This window comes from Marmota monax, unplaced genomic scaffold (assembly GCF_021218885.2).
Source record: "Marmota monax isolate L192 unplaced genomic scaffold, Marmota_monax_Labrador192_F-V1.1 WCK01_AAM20220418_F8-fsc00053, whole genome shotgun sequence".
NCBI lineage: Eukaryota > Metazoa > Chordata > Mammalia > Rodentia > Sciuridae > Marmota > Marmota monax.
The window spans coordinates 13027050-13053161 of NW_026693153.1; the positions used below are offsets into that span (position 1 = coordinate 13027050).

The 26112-nt window shown below is 34.9% G+C and overlaps 1 protein-coding gene across 1 annotated transcript in view; it reads left to right on the forward strand.

Annotated features, from left to right (window-relative positions):
* The first annotated feature begins 2628 nt into the window (after nt 1–2628).
* Pros1 (protein S) overlaps nt 2629–26112 on the forward strand; it is an 87128-nt gene continuing 63644 nt past the window's right edge. Inside the window, exon 1 of the mRNA XM_046455322.2 lies at nt 2629–2962. Coding sequence (XP_046311278.1) covers nt 2659–2962 — 304 coding nt within the window. The 5' untranslated portion in view covers nt 2629–2658. The remainder of the gene's footprint in view (nt 2963–26112) is intronic.

Consider the following 26112-nt stretch of genomic DNA (forward strand, 5'->3'; position numbering starts at 1 on the left):
GGACACAGTTTTGTTTTTCTGTTAGCACTGATAACTATTGCTGGCACTGTGCTGGACATTTGCAGGACTAAAAAGATAATCACATTCAATCATAATCTTTGAAAGAGGAAGATTTTTTTTCTTTTTGTCAACTTATGTTTCTCTAACATTCCCTTCTTCATACTTTTCATATTTTTATGTTTGTATTTGAGATGATTATTTTGAATGTTGTTGATTCATAGCCTTGGAGATTTTTCCCTCCTTGAGAAATTTGAGATCTCATAGTTTATATTCTCTTCTCAATTTGTCCTCACAAGGTAAGGAGATTCCCAAATGGGGATTTTATTTGCAGTCTCATAGCTTACAGGTATTTAAATATTTATTAATTAAATATAATACTTATCAATTATTTTGTTTAATATAACCCAAACAATTCTACAGAGTTTTGAAGTGTATTTATATTTTTGAAGTGTATTTATATTTAAATCATTTGGGACTGAGAATAAAGTAACAAATAGACTGATAGACGGGATGAAGTCAAAGGAACCAAGAAAGAAGACAATTTAAAAGAGTCATAGATATACTCAGTCATTCTTTTTATCTATTTGCCTTTTTTTTTTTCCTTTTCCTGTAGTACTAGGGATCTAACCCAAGGCCTGATGCATGCTAGTCAAGTGTCCTACCACTGAACTATATCCTGAGTCATTTTTATTTTTTACTTTGAGCCTGGGTCTAAGTTGCTCAGGATGACTTGAAATTTAAATCCACCAGCCTCAGCCTCCCAAGTAGCTGGAATTATAGTCATGCACTACCACACCTGTCTTTCAATAATGCTTTTTTGCAATGAGTTGAAGAGGTTTATAACATACCATCCCCAAATATGCCATTTTGGCATATGTATTATTTTGAGTCAAAGGCAATCAAGAACCAACAGAAGTCAAGAAACCTCTTTACTTTCCCCTCAACTGCCTAAAAATAATTAATTTCTTCATTAGTAAAGGAAATTGTGTTAGTTTTTTATTGCTATTACAAAATACCAGAGAAAATAATCTTAAAGAGAGGAAAAGTTTATTTTGCCTCTGGATTTTAGAGGTTTCAATTCATGTTTGCTTGGCCTGGTTGCAATACATTTTGGCAGAAGAGCAGTTGGCAAAAGAAAGCTGCTTACCTCATGGCACCTGGAAGCAAAAAGAGAGACTAAGGTATGGGATTCCCAATATTCCCTTCAAGGGCGTGTCCCCAGTGATCTTCCACTAAGCCCTACCTTTTAATGGTTCCATCACCACAGGCTTATGATCAAGTCTTTGGAGGACATGGTAGTTCTAAACTATAGCAAACTTACATTTTTCAATTAAATTTCCATTAGTAAAGGTATTTACTTGTGCCAGGAAGAGAGCTACTTCTGAAGACAATTTTTATTGCCTGAAAAACTCTTACCTGTACAACAAAGCAACCCTTCTTGACAATACATTTCCTCTGCCTATCTTCCTTTAATTTGCCTCCTGTCCCTCCAACTTCTATACCATTCCATAGCTTAGGATGTTATATGTGTCAATCATTCGGCCACCGCCTTTGGTTTCATATTTTAGTGAAACTCCCTGCATGCATATGTAATTATTTATTGTTTTCTCCTATTAGTCTATCTTATGTCAATTTAATTTTAAGACAAGGCCCAGAACATACAAGGGATATAGTAGGAAGAATTTTCCTCCCTTACAGAGTGAATGAAAATTCCTCAGCCCATGCTCTTATGAGAAAAAGTGACTCTAGTATTAATCAAATTCCACCCAGCTGCATCACAGAACTGTAAAAAGCTAGAGCTGGAAGATACCTTTAAAATATGGAACCCTATCAAATTTCACTCATACACATAAGAAAACAGTTGATATTTCATTTGGGCAGAAAATGAATAATAAGTATGCATTGAATACTACTATTGGATACACACTTATTGCTTTGTATGTTGTCTACTGAAATTATCAGCTGTATGAAAATCTATAAGTATCCCTATTTTACAGATGATAAGACTGAGTGAAACTTAAAAAGATGAAGCAATTTACTGAAAGCTACAATTAGTAAGTGGTAGAATATGAGATTTGAGATCAGGAAGTTTAGCTCCAGATGCAGCCCTAAACCTGTTTCACATGCGGATGTCTAAGGACAAAAACTAAAGGTAAATATGCAGAGAACAAAACAAACAGTTGGAAGGTGATGGAATTTGATACATTTTTTTTTTCTTAAAAAAAAAAAGAAAGAAAAAGAAAATATTTTTTCTTACACCACAAATACAAGACCCAAACAAAAATGTGTATGATCAAAGCCATCCGATTTCTTCCATTATTTATATTCTCTGCAGTCTTCCTAATGTTCTCCCTGACATCTAGGTTTGGATAACATCCTTCTGGGCAATCCATTCTCTTACGATTTCTCTTCCTGAGCCTGGGGATCCTCTCTTCTAAGTCCTCAAAGTTCTCCTAGCCACTCAGCCTCCCTTAAAGATTTTTATTGAGTTCCCTTCTTCTACCTCTTCCCCTTTGTAAACTTCGCTTTCTGGAGAAATGGAAAAGCTGGACCTTGGGAACTGGTGAGGAATGACAGGACATCTGGCAGTATTTGCTAGGCCTCCAACACTCTCCCGGAGCCCTTCCCCTCCCCCCAGCTCCGAAAAGCTTCCTGGAAATGTCCTTGTTATCACTTCCCCTCTCGGGCTGGGGGCTGGGAGCGGGCTGTCCCCTCCTCCCCACCCCCCGCCCCCGCTGTTCCGCCGGCTCTCGCAGGCTCTCAGGCGCCGCCGCGCTGCAGTGCTCAAAGAGCAGTGCCCGGGCTAGCAGCTCCGCCAAGCGCCCCGCGCTCAGGCACCCTCAGCAACGCGCTACTGTGCTCGCCCGCGCCTCTGCCGTCTTCGAAATGAGGGTCTTGGGTGGGCGCTGCCGGGCGCTCCTGGCGTGCCTCGCCCTAGTGCTTCCAGTCTCAGAGGCAAACTGTGAGTAAATCAATAGTGTCTTGTTTTCTGCCTTCCCCAGCATTGGCAACTGAACAATGTGCCCTGGTTGGTAGGACATTTTTCTCTAGGATTGCAGCCTCCTAGAAAGTTTCCCTTAAGTCCTGAAAAACCACCCACTGTATGGAAGCAGCTGTGGACTAGCAAGCTGAGTAATGGTGGGGAGGATCAATATTTGCTCTGCCGTGAGAATCATGTGTTGCTTACAGGACTGATGCAAGAACCTGGGTGACGCTAAATATCAATGAAGGATTTAGAACGTGTACTCACTCACCCCCTCCCTCCAGCCCCAACAGCCTAGGATCCTAAAGGACAAGGATGAGCACATTGCAGTAAGAGTAGGAAGAAAAGTCAACGCACTGTCCTCCCCCGGTACTAAAGCCTGTCCCCACCCTGCACTCCCCACCCCTAGTGAAACTATCCTTTTGCAACTTCTGGACTTTGAGCTTGTCCTGCATTGACAAATGAACTGTTTCAGGATAACCAAGGTTTTGCATAGCAATAGGAAGATGTCTAATCTTCAAATAAAATTTCTAATCTTCAAATAAAAGAGACTGTTAAATATTACATTTCTCAGATCATTTTGTACTCAGGATTTCTGACAGTGTGTGCCACGGATCTGAGGTGGTGGCGTGAATTCCTTGCACTTTATCTTTGTATATACAGTTCCTTATGTTCCCATACCCAGGTTCAAGGCAGTGTATTGAGTATGCTCTGAAAAATGAATAAAGAGTATCAAGGCTTTTGGTACATTTTATTTGTCAGCTAATTTATTTTCTAAAGTTTAAGTACATTCACGATTTAAAGTGCTTTCTTGTGCTGTTTTATTCTCAGGAATTGGCACAAGAGAAGTAACTCTGACTTAAAAATAACATTTAGTGTACCTACAGCTCCAAAGTAAACTTTTCAAAGATGGCCATTTATTAGAATATTACTAAAATTACACTTGTTTTTATTAATTAATCATAAGGATGAATGATGTATTTTTAAAATTCTAATTTAAAGGCTAAAACATTACTTGTTGACATTATATTAAAGAGCTACAACTGCAAAACTTCAACAAACTCCTATAATTAGTTATGGCTGTATGTGACTGTGTGTACAACCTCATCTATATGGTTCATTAGGACAACCAAATATTTGCTGAAGACCCGTGTTTTAGAGAAGAGAAAGGCAAAAGTGGCTTGCCACACTTCTGCTTATCATCACAGGAATTTGCTAGGTCCTTTATTTTTGTAGAGATTGTTAAATTTTGACTGAATCTAGGCAGAGGTAAAAATTATATATGTGTGTATATTACATATCCATGTATGGACAATAACACTTGTACATAGACACTGAAAAACTAGGTAAATTAATTCTACAAATATATCACATAAGGAATAATTGGCCCTATAATGGTCATTTAAAATTGTGGTTGCTCAATTGAATTAAAACCATGTCTGGTTTACTGATAAGGAAACAGATATTGGGATTTTTGTTTCTGTTTTTTGTTTGTTTGTGGTGCTGGGAATTTAACTCTGGGCTTTGCCCATGCTAAGCAAGTGCTCTATCACTGAGCTGTGTCCCCTGTCCTTTACCACCCAAAGATTTAAATTTTGAGATATGATTTGAACTCTAAATATTTTATTTATAATTCAAGTATCACCCTTAGAAATGTAGTTCCTATTTAAGGAAAAGTTAACAAATTACAGGTATATTTTTTGAGAGAATTGATATAAATCACGTAGTTCAAGCTCATTTTAATAATAAATTACTCAGAGATATTAATTGAGTTTTCAGATATTATAGGTATGTGTGTGTACATATATGTATATATATATATATATATATATATATATAATTAGATGACATATTTTTATGTGAGAGGAGAATCTATGTATTTAAAATACATACTGTCTACATATTTTTTTTTTTTTTCCTCTCTAAGGACTTGTGATACAGGGAAATAGGAGGAAGAGGATATCTATTTTGGCTAGGCTAATTTGGCCTTATCTAGACTTCCACTTTTGGGTGGTTGCAGTCTACACTGGACATATTTTCCTTCTCCTTTTGTACTCTCTTCTTCTATAATTGTCCCTTGAGTTATTCCTTATGTTTTCTTAAATTCTCTTTATTTCAAAGTCCAAAATATTGCACTGCTGGAGAGATTTTATCAAGGTTATGTTACAGTTAGGGTTTGTGCAGTAAAATTTGAGGACAGCTTCTGATACAGCAATAAGAACAATAATCTATGCCATATTCTCCTACCATCCTATACTAGGAAACCTAGTAATGTTTTCTATAATACACACTGTCCACCAACTTTAATATTCTTTTTGTAGCTTAAATGATCTGTTTAAATGATTTAAATCTTGAAAATATTATAAGAAACCTAATAATACATAGATCAGCATTTATTACCTATGAGCAACAACACTATTCTTGCCATCAGAAAAAAGGAAAGAAGGAAGGAATAAAGGAAGAGTTAAGTGGATTTATTAGAAGTCTGTTGAGTGCCAGGTGCAGTGGCACATGCCTATAATCCTAGTGGCTTGGGAGGCTAAGGCAGGAGGGTCATTTGTTCAAAGCCAGCCTCAGCAACTTAGCAAGGCCTAAAGCAACACAGGGAGATCTTGTCTCTAAATAAAATATTTTTTAAAGGGGCTGTGGATGTGGCTCAGTGGTTAAGTGCCCCTGAGTTCAATCCCTGGTACCAAAAAATAAATAAAATAAAATCTATCGAGTGGCATAATGGACAACCAGACCTAGGAAAGCCCGAGACTTGCATTTAGGTGATCTATATAGTATGAACTCACATATTGTACTTTAGGAACTGCCATCATATGACTCCATTCTACCTGCCTTCTAGTCCTCTATGTCTCTGTTCATGACTCCTAGGAGGCCTGATCATTTTGACTTATCTTTGCTTTTGGCTCTGAAGTCTTGTGATTAACAGCTTACTAGAATCACATGAAGTACCAGAAGGACAATTGCCACAAAGGAATGCATTCTTGGAAGAAAACAGATACAAGAAAAGTCTACACATTCTAATTATTGACTCATAATATACACACTTCTTTCCACAAATACCATTTGAAAATATTTCTCATAATTCAAGTAACTATTATATATCAGAAAGAACCCCTCTTCAATAGGTTCCAATCGCCACATTCAGCAAGGAGGACCTGAGGGTACCATTTCCTAATTTACTATCAATAGGTGATGGCCATATTTCCACTGGTTTTGTTCTGTACTTCATGGATGAAATGATGTTTTAGTGTACCAGCGCATCTTATATGTGCTCCTTCCAAAATAAAAGACAAGAAAGGGAATACAGGTAGTGGCTTTAGTACTTAATCATCTCTCTTTTGGTTATAAGCTAGATCTTGGTAGTAATTCCATCACTGTTCATTTTCTAACTCCCACCCATCCCTGAGCAGTTCTGGAGGATTAAACTCAGGGCCTTATGCATGCTAGTGAACACTTTACCACTGAGCTACATTCCTAACCCTCCTATCTCTCTTGTCCTCAGAAAACTCCTCATTTTTGTTTCTTGTCAATGAGATTAACCACACCCTTATTTAAGAAGAACCTGAGCCCTTGTTGTTCCTCCCTGGGGATGATATACCCATTGCCTCTTTCACCATTTCTATTGTGAATAAGAGTTATTCTGGAGGAGTTCTACTCTTCCTAACCCTGGTTTATAGTGGCAAAAATACTATTTTGTATTGATTATTGTCATATTATTATTGACATTTCAGCATAATACTTTCCTTTTTTTCCCCCAAGAGTTGTAAAGAACTTCAAATGGCTATATAACAGTCTCAGCTTCTAACCTCAGTGGAAGTATATTAAGTCCCATAGAGAATGCATTCCTTCTTGGTTCTGGAGAACCCAGATGATGAGAAAAGAATGCAAAAAACTGAGACGAGGTGACTGTATTACTTTCCTAGCATGCCATAACAAAGCACCACATACTGGATGGCTTAAATAACAGAAATTTGTGCTCTCATGATTCTGGAGACTTGCAGTCTGAGTTCAAGGCATCAGCAGTATTGATTCTTTCTGCAATGTATGAGGGAGCATTTTTTTCTATGCCTTTCTCCCAGTGTCTGGTTGCATTAGATGCATACTCCCTATGTTTTAAAATTGTCTTTCCTCTGTACATATCTTTCTCTATGTCCAAATTTCCTTGTTTGGTAAGGACACTGCTTACTCAGATAAGGTCTACTTTAATGATTTTAAGTTGAATTTATTACCTGCCAAGACACTATTTCCAAATAAGGTCACGAATTCGATAGTATTGAGTGAATTAAGACTTCTGTGTCTTTTTAGAGGATATAGTTCAACCATAATAATCACTAAATGTCAAATTATGATAAGCAATTCATTCCTGTTTTTGTTCATTTCTGACCTGTGCATTTTGGTTCAAAAAACAGCACAAGCTGGGCTTAGTCGAACACAACTGTAATCCCAGCTAATCAGTAAGCTGAGATAGGAGGTTTGCAAGTTCTAGGGCAACCTAGGCAATTTAGCAAGACCATGTCTCAAAATAAAGAGGGATAGATGTAGCTCAGTGGTAGACCACCCCTGGGTGGTCCTCAGTAACACTCTCCCACACACACACAAATAAACACTATGTATTATTGATTGCTGGCACAGAAAATATACCACTTTTTTTTTTTTTTACCACATTTTGGAAGATAATGTTGTGTCCCAAAGGACAATGACTGAGCTGCCAATAACTGATTCCCCAATAATCAATTTTTCATCATAATTATGAAACTATTTTCCTTATATATTCAGAGATCAGATGGATGGGTGGAGAGTGAATAGATAGAAACCACATGAAAGATTCAAGCCAGAATTTTGTCTCCTCGTCTTTGTGAATTCTTTCTGTTCCATTACACCAAGGAATGTCTGGCTTTTCAGTGTTATTTATTGTGTGCCAAAGTTTGGTCTAGGATGGCATTAGCCAATCAAGCCAATTGTTAGAACTGAAGCTGGCAGCCTTAGTTTGCACATGGAATGAGAGTAATGATATTAATACATTAGTCCTGATTCAAAATCATGGTTTTTGCCTTTTAAAAAGTTTTTCTATTATTGTGTGACAGATTAGCACAAATTTAGCAACCTAAAGTAACAGAGTGTATCTCATAGTTTTGAAGGACAGAAAGTCCAGGCACAAGTTCAGAGAGACTACTTAGGGTCACAAGACTAAAATCAAAGGGTCATCCCTTGCTGAGATCTCTTCTGAAGCTTGGTTCCAACCTAGAGTTCAGTTTCTTTCAGCTACAGGACTGAGGCCCTTAGCTCTCTGACTTTTCTACCATTTCCATCTTGTGAACCTCTCTAAAACATGGCAATTTACTTAGATAAGCTCAGCAGGAAAGTGTTTGCTGCTGCTTCTTGTCTCTTACCTGTATTTTTCAAATTTGAACATGGTATGCAAGGCTCATGATCTAGAGGCTTCTATTCTTACCTCTTTCTATATAACCTGCCCTTCTTCTCAAAAAGAGTTATTCTTCCTATGTTTTTTTTTTTTTTTTTTTTTTCACATTCTGGTTCTTCTGTTTAGATGACTTTTCTTTTTTTTTCATCACACCCTAGCTGCTTTCTCAGGTGGTCTGTCCAAAGTCCACTCAAACTTTAGAATACTTCATAAGATTTTGTCCATTATTTTAAAAATCATGATTGGAGCTTTATAGAATCATTCCCCCATTTATATTAAAGAATGATTTAGAAAATGTCATTTTCTCAATTATTATTCTCTAGTATTTAAAATATTATTTGGCATGGTTTTACTTTTCATACTCTTTTGCTTTAATTTTATACAAAGGATAAATGTGAAGTACTCTTTTATTGCTTTTATTGGAGTCCTTTGATTTTTAGAATTAACAAAAAAGCAGATTAATACATTATTGAATAATCTCTGTTACAGGCATTAGTTTATTTTTTCATAATCTTGTACTAGTTAGGATAAAATAGACTATGGAATAATAATATTTGAATTCCCCAAACTCCAACTTAATCTCCAAATTTTCATATCTCAGTGATTTAGCAATATTAGTGTTTCAGTCAGCTTTTTTGCTGCTATGACCAAAAGACCTGACAGGAACAATTTTAGAGGAATAAAAGCTTTCTGGGGGCTTACGGTTTCAGAGGTCTCAGTCCAGAGAAGGCCAGCTTTATTGCTGTGGGCCAGAGGTGAGGCAGAACATCATGGTGGAAAGGGGATGGCACATGAAGGCAACAAGAAAAAAGAGAGGGACAGCTGTGATCACCAGGGATAAAATATATACCCCTAATTAGCCACCTCCTTTAGCCACACCCTACCTGCCTGCAGTTATCACCCAGTTAATTTCTATCAGGGGATTAATGCACTCACTAGGTTTAGACTCCTATAACCTAATCATTTCACCTCTAAACTTTCTTGCATTGTCTCACAGATAAGCTTTTGGGGGACACCTTATATTTAAACCATAACAATTAGAATATATTTATTAATCGTGTAAGTCCAACATGCTTTCCATCTTAGTTATACAATATGGTGCACATGGCATGCAGTGCCCCTGCAATAAAGAGAACAATGGAGGAGGTGTACTTAACTGCCTTGTTTGGAAATAGCAAAACTCACTTGTGTTTTTTGCTCAAATCATTCTACCCCAAGGAAACACTTGGAATGGTTTGTTAGCATTTGCCTCTGTCTCCTCTAAAGTTAAAATTGTTTCTTCCTCTAAGGGAGTATAAATACTCATTGCATATTTAACTTTTGTTGATATATTTAATGATCTGAATAAGATTTGTGATAGCATAATTAACTATGCTTACCAACACACCAGCTGCAGAATCCATTTTATTACACTGAGTTGGACTTTAATATAGCAGAATGAAAAATAAATGGGAATAGCTGATATTGAAAGTATTTCTGTGATAACAACAATTATTAACTTATAAATAAATACATGGAAAAACTCCTTTAGATTTGGAACGTGAAGTCCTGAAAAATGGTCATAACTCTGTTGTTAAAGTGTGGCTCATGGACTGCTTTACCTTAGAACATCTTAGAAATGAAGTATCTCTGGACCCACCCCAGATGTATTGACACAGAATACAGGATTTAATAAAATTGTCAGATAATTTCTATGCACATTTAAATTTGAAGACATTCCAATTTATAAGGAGATAGCAGGGAAGATAGAGAAATGATCTGTATTAAGAAATGAACATAATGTTAGAGGGTTGGCAGTAGAAGATGTTGATTAACTTTCCATTACTATGATGAAATATCTGTGGCAATTAATTTATATAGATAAAAGGTTTATTGGGGTTCATAGATTTGGAGCTTCCAGTCCAAGTTCAAGTGACCCTATTGTTTTGAATCTCTAGTAAGGTTAGCACATTGTAGCAGCAGCACATAGCAGACTGCTTACTTTATTGTTCTGGAAGCAGAAGAGAGTGAATGGACCACAACCCACAGTTTCATTGCAGGTATGGGCCCAGTGCCCGGAGGAAATCTCATAACACCCCCATCTCCTAAATATCCATAGCATTTCTCAGTAGTACTACTGGGGGACTAAGCCTTTAACATATGGACCTTTGGGGGACACTACCCTATTTAAACCATAGTAGAGGGCAATCAAGGAGAGAGAAGGTGTGATGTTAGAGAAAGGAGAAAAGAAGCTGAGCAACATGGCAGCCTATGACTAGAAGGGAAGCAGAGAAAGAATTTTAGGAACTGGCATTTTGAAGTTCCACTTTAAGTTGAAAACCTTGCTTGAATGTAAATAACTGCAGATCTTCTCACCACCTCCCCTCCCGCTGCCTCCAATCAGTTCTTTAAAAGGGATCAGTTTCCACATCTAAGTTGACTAAGATCAATAAGAGGAGAGTTCCAAAAGATGCAAATGAGATGAAAAGTTTAGCAAAAGCAAACACACAAAACCAACAATGAAGAATCTAAGCTGGAAATAATGCAGAGGTATTGGGAGACATTAAAATGTTTATCAGATGTGGGATTTGGTTTAGTGTCATCATTCAATGAATCAGAAAGGGCAGGATTACACTTGTCTTGACATTAGGAAAATTCAAATTATCTTTGCATTAGTAAGATTTGCTTGGGTAGAATTTGTTAATGCTAAAAGAAAAACAAATCTTGATGATGAGGGGGAAAAAAGCCTAATATGCCTTGACTTGTTCTATTCAATGCTGCATATCCTTTTACCTAAATATTTGTTTTATTAGGTTTTATGCTACATGAGTCTGGGAAATACATATGAGAAAAAATTATAATAATTTTGGGGTGTTGAGCAAGAATCCTTGAATAATTCAAGAATAAACAACACCAATATTCTGAAAAAAGATTAGAAGGAAACAGATAGCATATTAGTAATGGGTCTATTTTGAAGGTGGGTTTAGAGGCTTTTATCCCTTCTTTACTTTTTGATTTTTCTAAATATAATAGGTTAAGCATATTAACTCTATTGTGGAGGAATATCCCCGCCTTGGTATGTTTATTACACTGTTCTAAATATAGAGATTGGATTCTCCAGGCTTAAAGGGAAGTAATGTAATAAAATTATAGAATAGATGCTAAGCCTTTCTACAGATGAGTAAAGCAATAGGAACTAGCTATCACTAGTTCTAGTTCATCAGTGTATTTCTTCTTAGTCATCTTGTATGTTTTTTGAAATGGACTTTAAAAAGATACCTTCAAGAACAATGACTTTAAATTTTCATGAACACAATGAATTGTGACTTTCTGCATTATGTGATATTTTCTATTTTCAAAATGGCACATTTGACATTTTCTCAATGAGTTTCACAGCTATTCTGGGATATACCTCCCTAGCTATCGGAAAATGTTTCCTTTACCCTGCCTTTCTCTGAAGTTATTATTCTGTCTTTCTCAGCTTATTCTCATTTGAACTTAGGAAGAAATAAATTATTCTGAAGGTCTCTATTACCCTTCCTCTCACTCTCCAACTGGATTGGTAATTGAGAATGTTAAAGTTCTATTTTCTTTTTGAAATTCACTTCCTTTTATATCTACAAATATTTTCATTTTCTTTCTACTTTTTTCTTTCTTTTATTTTTTCTTTCTTTTATTTATTTATTTATTTATTTATTTATTTATTTATTTATTGCACCAGGGATTAAACCCACGAGTGCTTAACCACTGAGCCACATCCCAACCTATATATATATATATACAGGATCTTGCTAAGTTCAGACAGGGTCTCGCTAAGTTGCTTAGGGCCCTGTTAAGTTGCTGACACTGGCTTTGAACTGGAGATCCTCCTGCCTCAGCCTCCCAAGCCATGTGCCAACATACCTGACCTGCTTTTGTTTTAATGATCTTTACTTTCCCTTAAATATTAGAGTTTTCTGGAGTTTATTTTATTTTTAATTTATAAATAGTTATATATATTTACAGAGTAGTATGGTATTTTGATACATATATAGTGAATTGATCAAATCAGGGTAATTAATATATCCTCAAATACTTATCATTTTTTACGGTGAGAATAAATGAAATTACCTTTATATCTGTTTTGAAATATACATATAGCCAGGCACCAGGGCACACACCTATAATTCCAGATACTTGGGAAGCAGAGGAGGGAGAATTGCAAGTATGAGAGGAGCCTCTGCAACTTAGCAAAACCTTCTCAAAATTGAAATTAAAATGGCCTGGGAATGTAGCTAAGTGGTAGAACACTCTTGGGTTCAATCTCTAGTACTATGGGGGTCAGAGGAGGGATACACACACACACACACACACACACACACACACACACACGTACATGCATATACACACACATATATATTTATGTAGAATATTATTATTAACCTGCTGAGAGCCATGGCCGAGTCTGTATGGCCCCTGGCATTTTGCGAACAGTATTGATTGACAGACGAGGCATTACTATCCGTCTGGGCTGCTTCTTTGGAGTTCTCGAGCCTCTTTGGAGTTCTCTTGGGGACTCACGGGGATTTCCCTGGGAGTTCCCATTGGTTGGAGAAGTGCAGGAGGAGGGATTTTCCGGAGGAGATATTTCCGGTGGGTGGTTCCTGGACGAGCCACATGGCGTTGGGGATGAGTTGCTGGTGGAGTTCAAAAATAAAGTTTGTTCCTGCTTCAGTGGCTCGGTGATTTGAGCCCAGCCAGATTGCGGCATTAACCCAGAATTTCATGTAGCTATTCTGGGCTCATTGAACATCTTTCACCAGTTTAAACTACTAGCTCTATCCTACTAATTTCCTCACATTATGCAATCTAATTTGAAAATACAATTATGCATTTTTAAAAAATCATTTTGTATTATCAATAATCAGAGACCAATATACAATTTTGCTTTATATTCTGCTAAGCTTCTTGGTCTGCATATATACATTACAGAGTAAAATATATTAGTACAGGAATGGAATTCTGCTTTACACATCATTTGTAACCTGATATATTACATTTTCAATAATGATTTTATATCAATAGACTAAAAGCTGTCAGGATTTAAATAATTTTCATAATTTCCCATTATGCGTGTTCATCATAATATATTTAATTAGTTAAATATATTAATTAAATATTAGTTAAATATATTATTAAATATATATTAATTAAATATATTATAATTAGTTAAATATATTAATTCCAGTGTTTTGCTTATATCATGGTGATGAACATATCCATATATATTCCTTTATATATATATGTATTTTCATTAATTAATTTCCTAGAAACAGAAATGTCAACTGAATATCTAAATAGTGTTCTTTTTTAAAGTCTTAGGTATATATTATTAATTATCCCTCTGGAAATCTGCTTTTAAGAGTAGATTTTGAGGAGGCCTAGCTCCTGTCATCCTTGTCAACATTGGACATTAACTTCAAAGAAAGTCTTTTTTATCAATGCAGTAGTAATAAAAGAAGGGATGACCTTTTAGGGGACTGGGATGAGTAGATGTCTTAGCTGGACATGAGACTTCTCAAAAATGCTTAAGAAAACCTTGGCAAGACTAGAGTTTCTGAATCACAAAGTAAGGGAGAGTCAGAAGACTGAAATTCAGCTACAGATGTTAATGTAACTTTATGTCTATCCACTGTCCGGGGAGGCTTGAAGGAATTCTAATCATGTTTGTATTTCATGTGCTTATTAGTATTATATTTTGTTGTAAGAAATGTCTATAAATGATTTTGGTCTGTTTTTCTAGTAGGGATTTTTTGTGTGTGTGGATTTTTAAGTCGTCTATGTGTTAAAATATTAAACATTTTTTATAAAGTTTGCATCTTTTTTTCTACTTGCCCCTTGATTTTTACAGGTATAAATTGTGTTTTGGGATGGACAAACAAATATTTTTGCTATTTATGAGCCGAAACTGCTTTCCTATTCTTTGTTTCTAATTTGGACTTTAGTATGATGCAAAGCATTGACTCTTCTATTTCAATAATACATAAGAGTAAAAGTTTGCCAAATGTGGTAAGTGAAGTACAAAATATTCAATTTTATATAAATAGGTTGCAATGATTGCCAGTTCACAAAAAATAATAGGAGTCAACCTGTGTAGCTAATTGGCCGGTTTCAGGTGTGACTGCAAGATCCAAATATGTTCCTGCTGCAGTATGCATGGAACTGCATAGTATAGTTCTCTGCTCAACTTTAATATTGGTTGTCATAATTCTTGTTCTTAGCACTCACTAGAATTTAAGGACATCAGTCAGTTTAGTGGGTTCAATTTAGAGACACTGGTCACTGAGAATACTGGAGCCTTTTGAAAATCATTCTGTTACTGTGCTGTACTTGCAATGTTTTCATGTCTCTGGCTCTTTTTAATATATGAAAGCTGTGAGTCACAGCCAAAGATTACCAGATATTTGCATGAAAGATACAAAAACAATTGACCCCAAAGGAAGCAGAGGTCACAAAAGAAAACTTTAAGAAGTTTACAAGAATATCATAAATAAATCTGAGCAGATCTGGCATCCATAAAAAATACACTGTCATAAAGAAAGAAAAATTAGAGAACTAAAATGCAGTTTTTATGTTTAAATATGATTTCTACTTATTTTCTTTCGTCTGTATATTATTTTTGTTTATTCTTCCAAATGGACTTTATAAATAATTTATAAAATTCGACAATAGTAATTAGGGGTTTTAGTGCAATTATATAAAAATTATAGGCTATTAGCACTATTTGCTGACAATATGATTCTATATCTAGAAGACCCAAAAAGCTCCACCAGAAAACTTCTACAACTAGTAAATGAATTCAGCAAAGTAGCAGGATATAAAACCAATACCCATAAATCAAAGGCATTTCTGTATATCCGTGACAAATCCTCTGAGAGGGAAATGAGGAAAACTACCCCATTTATAATAGCCTCAAAAAATAAAAATAAAAATTAAAAAACTTGGGAATCAACTTAACAAAAGAAGTGAAAGATCTATACAATGAAAACTACAGAACCCTAAAGAAAGAAATCAAAGAAGACCTTAGAAGATGGAAAGATCTACCTTGCTTTTGGATAGGCAGAATTAATATTATCAAAATGACTATACAACCAAAAGCACTATACAGATTTAATGCAATTCCAATCAAAATCCCAATGACATTCCTCATAGAAATAGAAAAGCAATCATGAAACTCATCTGGAAAAATAAGAGACCCAGAATAGCTAAAACAATTCTTAGCAGGAAGAGTAAAGCTCACTAGGTAGCATCACTATACCGGACCTTAAACTATACTACAGAGCAATAGTAACAAAAACAGCATGGTATTGGCACCAAAACAGACTGGTAGACCAATGGTACAGAATAGAGGACACAGATACTAACCCACAAAATTACAATTATCTTATATTAGACAAAGGTGCCAAAAACATGCATTGGAGAAAAGATAGCCTCTTCAACAAATGGTGCTGGGAAAACTGGAAATCCATATGCCACAAAATGAAATTAAACCCGTATCTCTCTCCATGCACAAAACTCAAAGTGGATCAAAGACCTAGGAATGAAACCAGAGACTCTGGTTTAATTAGAAGAAAAAGTAGGCCCTAATCTTTATCATGTGAAATAAGGCCCCAACTTCCTTAATAAGACTCCTATAGCGCAAGAATTAAAACCAAGAATCAATAAATGGAATAAATTCAAAATTAAAAGATTCTTCTCAGCAAAAGACACAATCTGTGAGGTAAATAGAGAGCCTACATCTTGGGAGCAAATTTTTACCCCTTACACATCAGATAGAGCACTAATCTCTAGGGTATATAAAGAACTCAAGAAGCTAAGCACCAAAAAAAAAAAAAAACAAATAACCCAATCAATTAATGGGCCAAGGACCTGAACAGACGCTTCTCAGAAGAGGATATACAATCAATCAACAAATATATGAAAAAATGTTCATCATCTCTAGCAATTAGAGAAATGCAAATCAAAATTACTCTTAAGATTTCATCTCTTTCCAGTCAGAATGACAGCTATTATGCATACAAACAACAATAAGTGTTGGCGAAGATGTGGGGGAAAAGGTACACTCATACATTGCTGGTGGGACTGCAAATTGATGCAGCCAATATGGAAAGCAGTATGGAGATTTCTTGGAAAACTGGGAATGAAACCATCATTTGGCCCAGCTATCCCTCTCCTTGGTCTGTACTCAAAGGACTTAAAAACAGTATATTACAGGAACACAGCTACATCAATGTTTATAGCAGCACAATTCACAATAGCTAAACTGTGGAACCAACCTAGATGCCCTTCAGTAGATGAATGGCTAAAAAAAAAAATGTGGCATATATACGCAATGGAATATTACTCAGCAATAAAAGAGAATAAAATCATGGCATTTGCAGGTAAATGGATGATGCTGGAGAAGATAATGCTAAGTGAAGTTAGCCAATTCCAAAAAAACAAATGCCAAATGTTTTCTCTGATATAAGGAGGCTGATTCATAATGGGTTAGGGAAGGGAAGCATGAAAGGAATAGATGAACTCTAGATAGGGCAGAGGGGTGGGAGGGGAAGAGTGGGGGCAGGGGGTTAGCAAGGATGGTGGAATGTGATGGACATCATTATCCAAAGTACATGTATAAGGACATGAATTGGTGTGAACACATTTTATATACAACCAGAGATATGAAAAATTGTGCTGTATATGTGTAATAAGAATTGTAATGCATTCTGCTGTCATTTATTTTTTTAAAAATCAAAAAAAAATTTTTAATTATAAGCTAATTTGGGAGAAATTACATTTTTAAAGTATTGGGCTTTCCTGTCCAGGATCATGATATGAGTGAGACATATTATAATTTTTTTATGTGTTTCAGTAATTTTTTTTACCATTTGATCTTGAGTATGACTAACTGTTTTTTCTTTTTGTTTAAATTTTTATTTGTTTTTTTTAGTTATATATGACAGTAGAATATATTTTGACATATCATACATACATGGAGTATAACTTCCCATTTTTGTGATTATAAGTGATATGGAGTTACTACTGGTTACTAAGCATTTCTTGATAATATCTCTGCAGTGATGCTCCCCCACTTTATATTTTATGACTGGTATATGAAAGCTATGAGTCACAAAGATTACCAGATATTTGCATGAAAGATACAAAACAATTGACCCCAAAGGAAATAGAGGTGTTTGAAGTCACAAAACACAACTTTAAGAAGTTTTTTCTTTTTTTCTGGTAATAGCAAAACTATTTTTTAAAAATTTATCTTTTATGTCTTTTCCCATACTTTCTTGTTTGCACTAATGAATTTCTAGAAGATTCTCTTATATTTTATTAGTAAATTAACTTTCATCTCCATATAAGCACTTTGTCTTTGCCTATAATTATTTTGTGTTAAAATATACAGAACAGAATTTATTATTTTAACCATTTTAAATGTAAAGTTCAGTGCCATTGAGTAATTCACATTGTTGTGCACCATCATCCATCTGTAGAAATTTTCATCTTCCCAAACTGACCCCATTGTATAGTAACTTTGCATTACACTGTAACTCTCAAAAAGTTCACTTCCACAAATGTTGGAAACCACTGTTGTACTCTGGTTTTAACTATTCTAGGTACCTCATATAAGTGGAATCATATAATAATTGTCATTGTGTCTGGCTTCTTTTACTTTGCCAAAATTTTCATGTATCATCCGTGTTGTAGTGTGTATCCCTATACAATATTTTTACAGCATTTTTTATTCAGTTATTGATTACCTGGGAATTTAGATTAGTGAGGAGCAGTGATGTCTTTATGCCTCTTTGTCTTGATCCTGAGTTTAATGTGTCTATTAGTGTTTTATTAGCTAATGTTGTTTTCACTGTTGGCATCTGCTGTATGCTCTTTGTCAAGTTAAGGAATATTTCCTACTCTTTCTTGATTCCTAATGCTTTATTTTTTAATTAATTTTTCTTAAATCAGAATTTGTTTTTCCTAATAGCTTTAGACAACTAACTTGATGGTGTAATCATTATTCTTATATTTCTAAAATAACAGGTACTTGGTCATGTTAAATTTTTCGAAATATTTTCATATTAAAGTATTATACATTTCATTTAAGATTTTCTCTTTGTACTCCTATACCAGATCAGCTTCTATATTTCCTTTTCTATACTGTCTTTATCAAGTTTTTGTTACTATAATTATTTTACTCTTAGAAATTTAAATATAATTGAAGTTAAATTTGAAGCTGGGCTTTAATCAGAATCACAGTATTATTGATTTCAAATGGGGTCCTCTTTCCAAATTTTTTCTTTTCTTTTTATTTAGTAACTTTAGACATCAGTTGACTTCCCAATATAATAGGTAAATAATTTTACTCATCCTCTTTTCTTAAACTTCATCTCATTTAACAGTATGTAAAATATTTTTTCCTCCTCTGTAAGATTGTAGAATATTTTCTCTGTTTTTGGAGTTTTAAAATGTTATTAAGAAGTGTCTATCTATAGCTCTTTTCTGCCTCATTTTTCTTATGTTTTCGAGCCTTATATCTTACTACTGATTAGGAATTTTTAAATTATTATGAATGTTTGTTTGTTTATTTATTATTGTGTTGCTTGGAATTGAATCCCTGGACTCAAGTATGCAGGGTAACTGCTGTACCACTGAGCTACATCCCCATCCCTATTCATTATTTAAAATTATTTTTCCTCTATTACTCTATATTTGGAATTTCTATTATAATGTTTTTGTGTCCTTTTTACTGTGCCTCATCATTTCTTTTAAATATTCCACTTACTTATCATTTTCTACATGGAAGATTTTGTTGGCTTATCTTCCATGTCACTAAATTGATATTTAGTATGGTCCTTTCTGTTTCAATCCATCTATTGCCTTCTTTGTTTCAAAATAACATTTTAGTTTAGAATCATATTTTAGCTTTCCAGTGTTTCTATTTTCGGTGCAGTCTAAATTTGTTTCATGGATGCCAGATTCTCTCAGATTTATGTAGGATATTACATATTTTCAGAAGTTATCTTCAATAATCTCTATTTCATTTAGGGTCAATTCTTATTTGTCTTTTATCTATTATTAACTATGCAAATATCTGGTTACATTTGGCTATTATTATTTTGAAAATGAAAATCATTGCTTCATATGGAAATAGAAGAAAAGAGTAAGATACCAACTACTTTGTTACTCTGAATGGAGTTATAAAATTGATCTGATGCTTATTGTTTTGTTTTATTTATTGTTGTTTTTTGAGTGGAAGTGTCTCCCTATGTTGAGTACACTGGTCTGAGCTCTCAATTTTCCTGCCTTATCCTCTGAAGTAGCTGAGATTACAGAAGTGTGCCTCTACATTTGACTTTGATGCTTATTCTTAATATCAGTTGATTCTAGGACATTTCTGGTACAATATGTTTTGAAATCATTTCATGTATAGATTTGCTTTCTATGTACTCATTTGGTTTGACACTTAGTAGGCCCACTTTGTCTGAAGCATAGTATTTCTCATGAGCTCTAATAATTTCCTTCCTCCATATTCACTTTCTAGAACTCCTTCAGGATTGATCCAGTATGACTTTGCCTTTGTTTTCTCTTTGAAATTTTGCTCTAGGTGTCAGGAGATTTTTTCAGTTTTTCTTTCAACATTTCCATATTGACAATTATATTGTAATTTGCCTAAGTTTTCTCTTCTGTCATAAATGCACTATCTTCTTAAGTAATTATGAGGTTTCCATATTGACAATTATATTGTTATTTGCCTAAGTTTTCTCTTCTGTCATAAATGCACTATCTTCTTAAGTAATTATGAGGCTATTCATTAGGTTAATTTTAAAGTTCTTTTAAGTTCACTTCTCTGAAATATATGTTCTCAAGTCAATGTTCTGGTCTTTCTAGTTCATGCTGTTGGAAGGTTTTAATTTTTTTCTTTCATATATCTGGTGATTTTGGTTATTTATTCAGTTATTTATTAGGCGGGAGGTATGGAGTTCTGCTATAGTATATTTTGATCTTATTTCTTGCCAATCCTTCATCTAAATGAGAGAGCAGGTAGCTTTATATATATTTACTTGTTGGTTTATTTATATAACTAATGTACATTTGACCCACTCTGTGTGTACTTGTTCATGTACACTGGGAAACCAGTGCTGACTGAGTCACTGATGGAATTTGAAATGAGATGCTTCTGCTTGCTTTTCTCTCACCCTCTTGCTATTGTTGTTTTAGTTTCTGATGCTTTCCAAGATCAGTGTAATATTGAGTGTGTATATTGGCTCAAGTCTACTTCTCCTTTATTTATTCCACAACAGTTTTTATTAGTTTCCACTCTGGAGAATTTACTGAAATTATTTATTGAACAGTGACCTTCCTATGTTCTCAACTGTGGTAGATTATTCCTTTTTTAAAATTTTCTCTTACTATAATTTTAGTATGATCCTGGAGGAAGAACACATAAGTATTCTGTGCCATCATGAACCACAAACACCACTTGCTATGTTTTTAAAGAGCAGCTATAAATAGTCAGTAATTTCCTTGTCTTGTGTATAGTCTGTTCAGATTGCTATTAAAAAATAAATAAAATACTGCAGACTGTGTGTATTAAACCATAGACATTTGTTTCCTAATGGTTTTGGGGACTGGAAAATCCAAGATAAAAGTTCTGGCCAGTTTTGTTTCTGCTGTAGGTTCTGTTCCTATCTTCCAGATTGTTGCCTTTTTGTTGTGTAGTTTTTGCCTTTCTTTGGTGTGTGCACTCAACAGAGAGTGAGTGAGCCATGGAGAACTCTCTGCTATCCCTTTTAAGGGCTAAACCTAGGGGGTCAAGCCCCCACCTATCTGACTCTCTTTAGCCTTAACAACTTCCTTAAAGGTCTTATTTTCAAATACAACCCCAGTGGTGGTCATGGCTTCACTATATGACTTTCAGCTGATAGACAGTCTGTAACATTCTGCTCCTGGCCCACCCTACTCATCCATTCTTGCAAGCAAAATACAACATTCCATCTTAAATAGGCTCAAATGATTTTACTCATTCTAGCATGATTTCCAAAGTCTAATTTGTCATCTAAATATCATCTAAATCAAATATGGTTTGACTCAAGGCGTAGTTAATTCAGATGCATATTTCCTTTCCAGTTGTCAATCTGTGATATTAGGGAATTATGTGCTTCTAAATGGCAAAAATGGAACAAGCATATAATGGACAACTCCAATTCTAAAAGGCAGAAATTTGAAGGAAAAAAAGTGGTCCCAGGTCCCAAGCAAGTCCAAAATCTTAACAAAATTAATTTCATTATATCTTGAGTTTTGAGGATTGTCCTCTTTAGTTCTGTGCTCTTCCTTCCAGGCCACTGGACTATTGGTCCTACCTTCAGGAGCCATTAGGGTGGTGGTCCTAACATCTAGACTGACTGCCTTGCCGAATTGGGATACTGCCCCCAAGTATTTGGGTCTGTGTCATCAAGGTTTCTGGTAGCTCTATCCTCAGGGCCAGCAAGAGGCTGTTGAAACCACAGACAGGCTTTAATTTACCCTTTGAAACCAAGGAGAACCTAGCCTTGTTTTGGGCCTGTGGAGGGAGTGACAGCCCTGACTATCTCTGAATGGTCTTCAAGGACATTCAACCCTTTTATTGAAAAATAAGCATGTTCAAGGCCATCCTTCATTCCCTTCCATGTTGTCTATTTCCTTTAGTCCCAGCTGGCAGCATTTTTTGCTGGTACAGTCTCATCTATAATTCTTGACTTCTGCTGAGATGGCTGATTACTCATCTCCTTATCCAATTGTTGTTCAGCCGCACTCTTAGTTTCTCTTCAAAACAATTTTTCTCATTTTTCACAATATAGATCAGCAGATAATTTTATAAATCTTTAAGTTCTGATTCCTTCTTGCTTAGGGATTCCTTCTTAAATTCATCTCTTTCCTCTTGTACTTTTCTCTAATCAGTAAGAAGGACTCCATCCACACCTTCAATACTTTGCTTAGAAATTTCCTCCACTAAATATCTAATTTCATCACTCACAATTCTACCTTCTACAAAATACTAGAACTTAATTCAGCCAAGTTCTTGTCAACAATACTCCAATTTCTAATAACTGTTTCTCATTTCTTCCTGATACCTTGCCAGATAGGTCTTTAAAATCCATATTTCTACCAACATTCTGCTGATGATTATTTATGTAAACTCTGAGCAGATGAACACTTTCTCTCTAACTTACTTTTCTTTCTGAGCCCACTTTTAAATCTTAATTACTATTTTAAAATACTTATTTCCAATTAGGGCCACACTGGGTATCAAGTTACAACATATGAATTTGTAGGAGGGAGAGAGACACAAAAATTTGATCTATAATGCCCTATCAAGTAGAACTCAAGTGACTATTAAAATATTTTGTTTACTGTGAAGAGAAATAGATATGTTTTTCATTTTGGGCTGCTTCTTTTTAAGGTGGATCTCAATTTCTAGTAAATGCTTCTTTTCTTATTGCTAGTTTTATATTCTTTCTTTTCTCTGATTCCCATTTTATCTCCTTTTCCTAATAAATTATAATTTTATTTCATTGTTACTTAGATTGTGTCTTTTTGCTTTTTGGCTATTAAACAAGGAATTTTGAGAGACTTATAAAAACTGTATTGAATTATGAACACCTACTGAACAATAATCCACTATTCTAAGCAATCTCACCTCTACATAAACATTTTTAAAAAGTAAAAAATATATCTCCTTAATTCCAGAAAGAGATCTCAGGATCTTGAATATGCTAAACACACATTCTACCACTGAACTAAGACCTCAGCCCAGGACCTAGAGTCCTTTTAAGCCTCTAAGCATGCTTCAGAATTGATTATTTCAGAGATCTGGGGGAGACTGCATGAAGTGGGATATTACAGAATGAGGCCAACTCATTGTTGGTCTTTAAAAATGTCCTGGGGTAGTTTGCCTGTTGCTTTTCCAGATATAAATATAGACACAGGCCAGTGAACTCATAATATTGATGCCATCCCCCGAAATAGGTCAAATAGAACAAAAACAAAATAGTTCTTGTGCAGTAATCTTTTGGTACATTACGTCAAAATCAGATGGTGTTTTGATGACCCAGTAGGTTAGGAGACAAAAAAAAGGGGGGGGGGGAGACACTAACTACATAAATATCTTGCTCAGTCATGTAAGAAATTTGTTGTGGCCTCATAAAATATAACCAGTTTGCAAAATATTAGTAGTCAAAAGAAGAATAGAGAGAATTATAGAAAATTTATTTCTCATACTTTGCCAAATTCTGAACTGAGTCCCTTCACAGGAAGCATCTTTATTTATTATTCACTGAGAATGAACAAATCAAACAAACGAAATGGCCAATATATTTTTTTTCTGGATAATGAGCAGCCTATTCTCTCTTTCATGTAGAAGCATTTCTCTCTTTTTGAGGGAGGCGGGGCAGATAATTATTATGTACTGCATTTTATTCTGGTGTAGACAATGGCATAGAGATGTATTCTCTCTCTCTCTCTCTCTCTCTCTCTCTCTCTCTTTTAAGAATTAGTACTATAAATTAAAGGTATAATTAAATTTTGTTGTAGGTAGATATTCATTTTACTTCTGTCCTAGAATTGGGGGTCAGTGGTCACATTTTTTAATGACTGCCAATGGCTTTTCTACTTGTAAATAAATGCAGGCCTTCCTTCTACTAATCCAAATATTTTAAAGTTCACCTTTATATATGCAATTTATAATTCACAAATTGTTTCCTCCTTTTCTTCTTCTACATTTAAATCTTACCTAGACCTATATCTTATGATCTTTGACTCTTTTAAAGTATTTCTCACTAGCTCATTTATGCTCAGTTCTTTCAAAAGATTTATGAGAGCCAGAGGTAGTAATGTGTTAGGCAAACAGGATTAAGGTCATAGTCACAGAAAAACTGACAAAAACATCTGTCATTATTAACTAAAGATTTTTTCTAAACTAAAGTAATCTTAATTTTCTTAGACTTTTAAGTTTAGGGAAAACATTCCATTTCAATAGTTGAGACGTGAGATACAATTACATCTCAATGTATTATGTGGTGGTTCTGTTTGTACAGTGAAAGCTATTTTCATCCAACAGTGAAGTATAATCAAAGAAAAAACACTCTGCCAACCCAAATACTAGTCGAAATTCTCTTCTTGGACACATTCTTTCAGGGGCAGTTTTTCATTCTTGGGATGCCAAATAACAAAGGCCTCAGGAGAGACAGAGAAGGCAGAACTAAAAAAAGCAATGGACTTTTGGAGAGAGGAATTGGAGAACCATCTTTGCCAGACAGAGGTGCAGAATGGAAGAATTTAGCTATCCTAAAGCTTGGAGCCTCCTCTATCTGCCACATCATCCCTATCTGACTGATTTATTTGGGACAGATCTGTCATCTTGCCCTCCCTGAACAGAGGTAGCAAGTTTGGACAACTAAGTGGGAAAGGCAGTAACCTGAGGAAAGGACTTCCCCTTGACTGAGATGGAACTAAAATTGACCAGTGAGTAATTTGCCAGTGAGACAGTAGTAAGCCCACTAAACACTGTGGGAGCTATAATGAAAACAATAACAATAAATCAACTTTTTGGAGACACTACAATCCAATTTATACTTGGAAAACAAAGATTTATCCCCATGTGAAGGGAACTGAAGGCTGTGAATATAATTTTAAAAAAGGATTCTAGTTAATGTTTGAACAATGTTGTATTGTTGACATATTTATTCCATCTGCTGTAATCAGTATTTTAAAGAAATGAATTAGCTGTCATCAAGCGATAACTACAGAATGATTTTTGAATGTAGCATGAGAAAAAAAAAACTATAAGTAATTAGGTTTTTTTCCCTCCTTTTTGAGACAAAGATACATGTTTTAATTAGTATCTGATTAAAACTTTCATGTTCTAATCAGATGTTTTTTAAAAAAAAAATTTAAAAAAAATCAATCCAACTGAGTCATACTTCCTTTCTAGAAAGACTCATAACTCAAGACTATTAACTCAACATTATCACCTAGCATTCTGAATCTGAATGTAACACTTTGCAAGTAACACTGTTGAGTTGTAACAAGGACTTTCTTCAGATAGTTCTTATTTCAGAAAAAAATAAAACAAGTGTGGTAATGCAAAAAGAGGACAAACAGGTTTTGGAGGCTGGCTTGCCTCTGTTATCAGCTGCATGAATGTGGGAAATCAACTCATCTACCTTGAGTTTTAGCCTATTTGTATATAAAATAGAAAATTATGGTCTACTTAGAATAGTTGTGATTAGAATTAAAAGGAGATGATGTAAAAACAACTTTCATATAATTATGTGTCATGATTCTTATGATGATAAAGAATAAAACTTTTTAGACATGCAAACAGGCCACTATGGTAGATATTTTGGGGCAGAACTTTGAATCTGCTGGTAAAGCACTTCTTTTTTTTTTTTTTTTTTTTAATTTTTTATTGTTGGCTGTTCAAAACATTACATAGTTCTTGATATATCATATTTCACAATTTGATTCAAGTGGGTTATGAGCTCCCATTTTTACCCCATATACAGATTGCAGAATCACATCAGTTACACATCCATTGATTTACATATTGCCATACTAGTGTCTGTTGTATTCTGCTGCCTTTCCTATCCTCTACTATCCCCCCTCCCCTCCCCTCCCCTCCCCTCCCCTCCCCTCTTCTCTCTCTGCTCCCTCT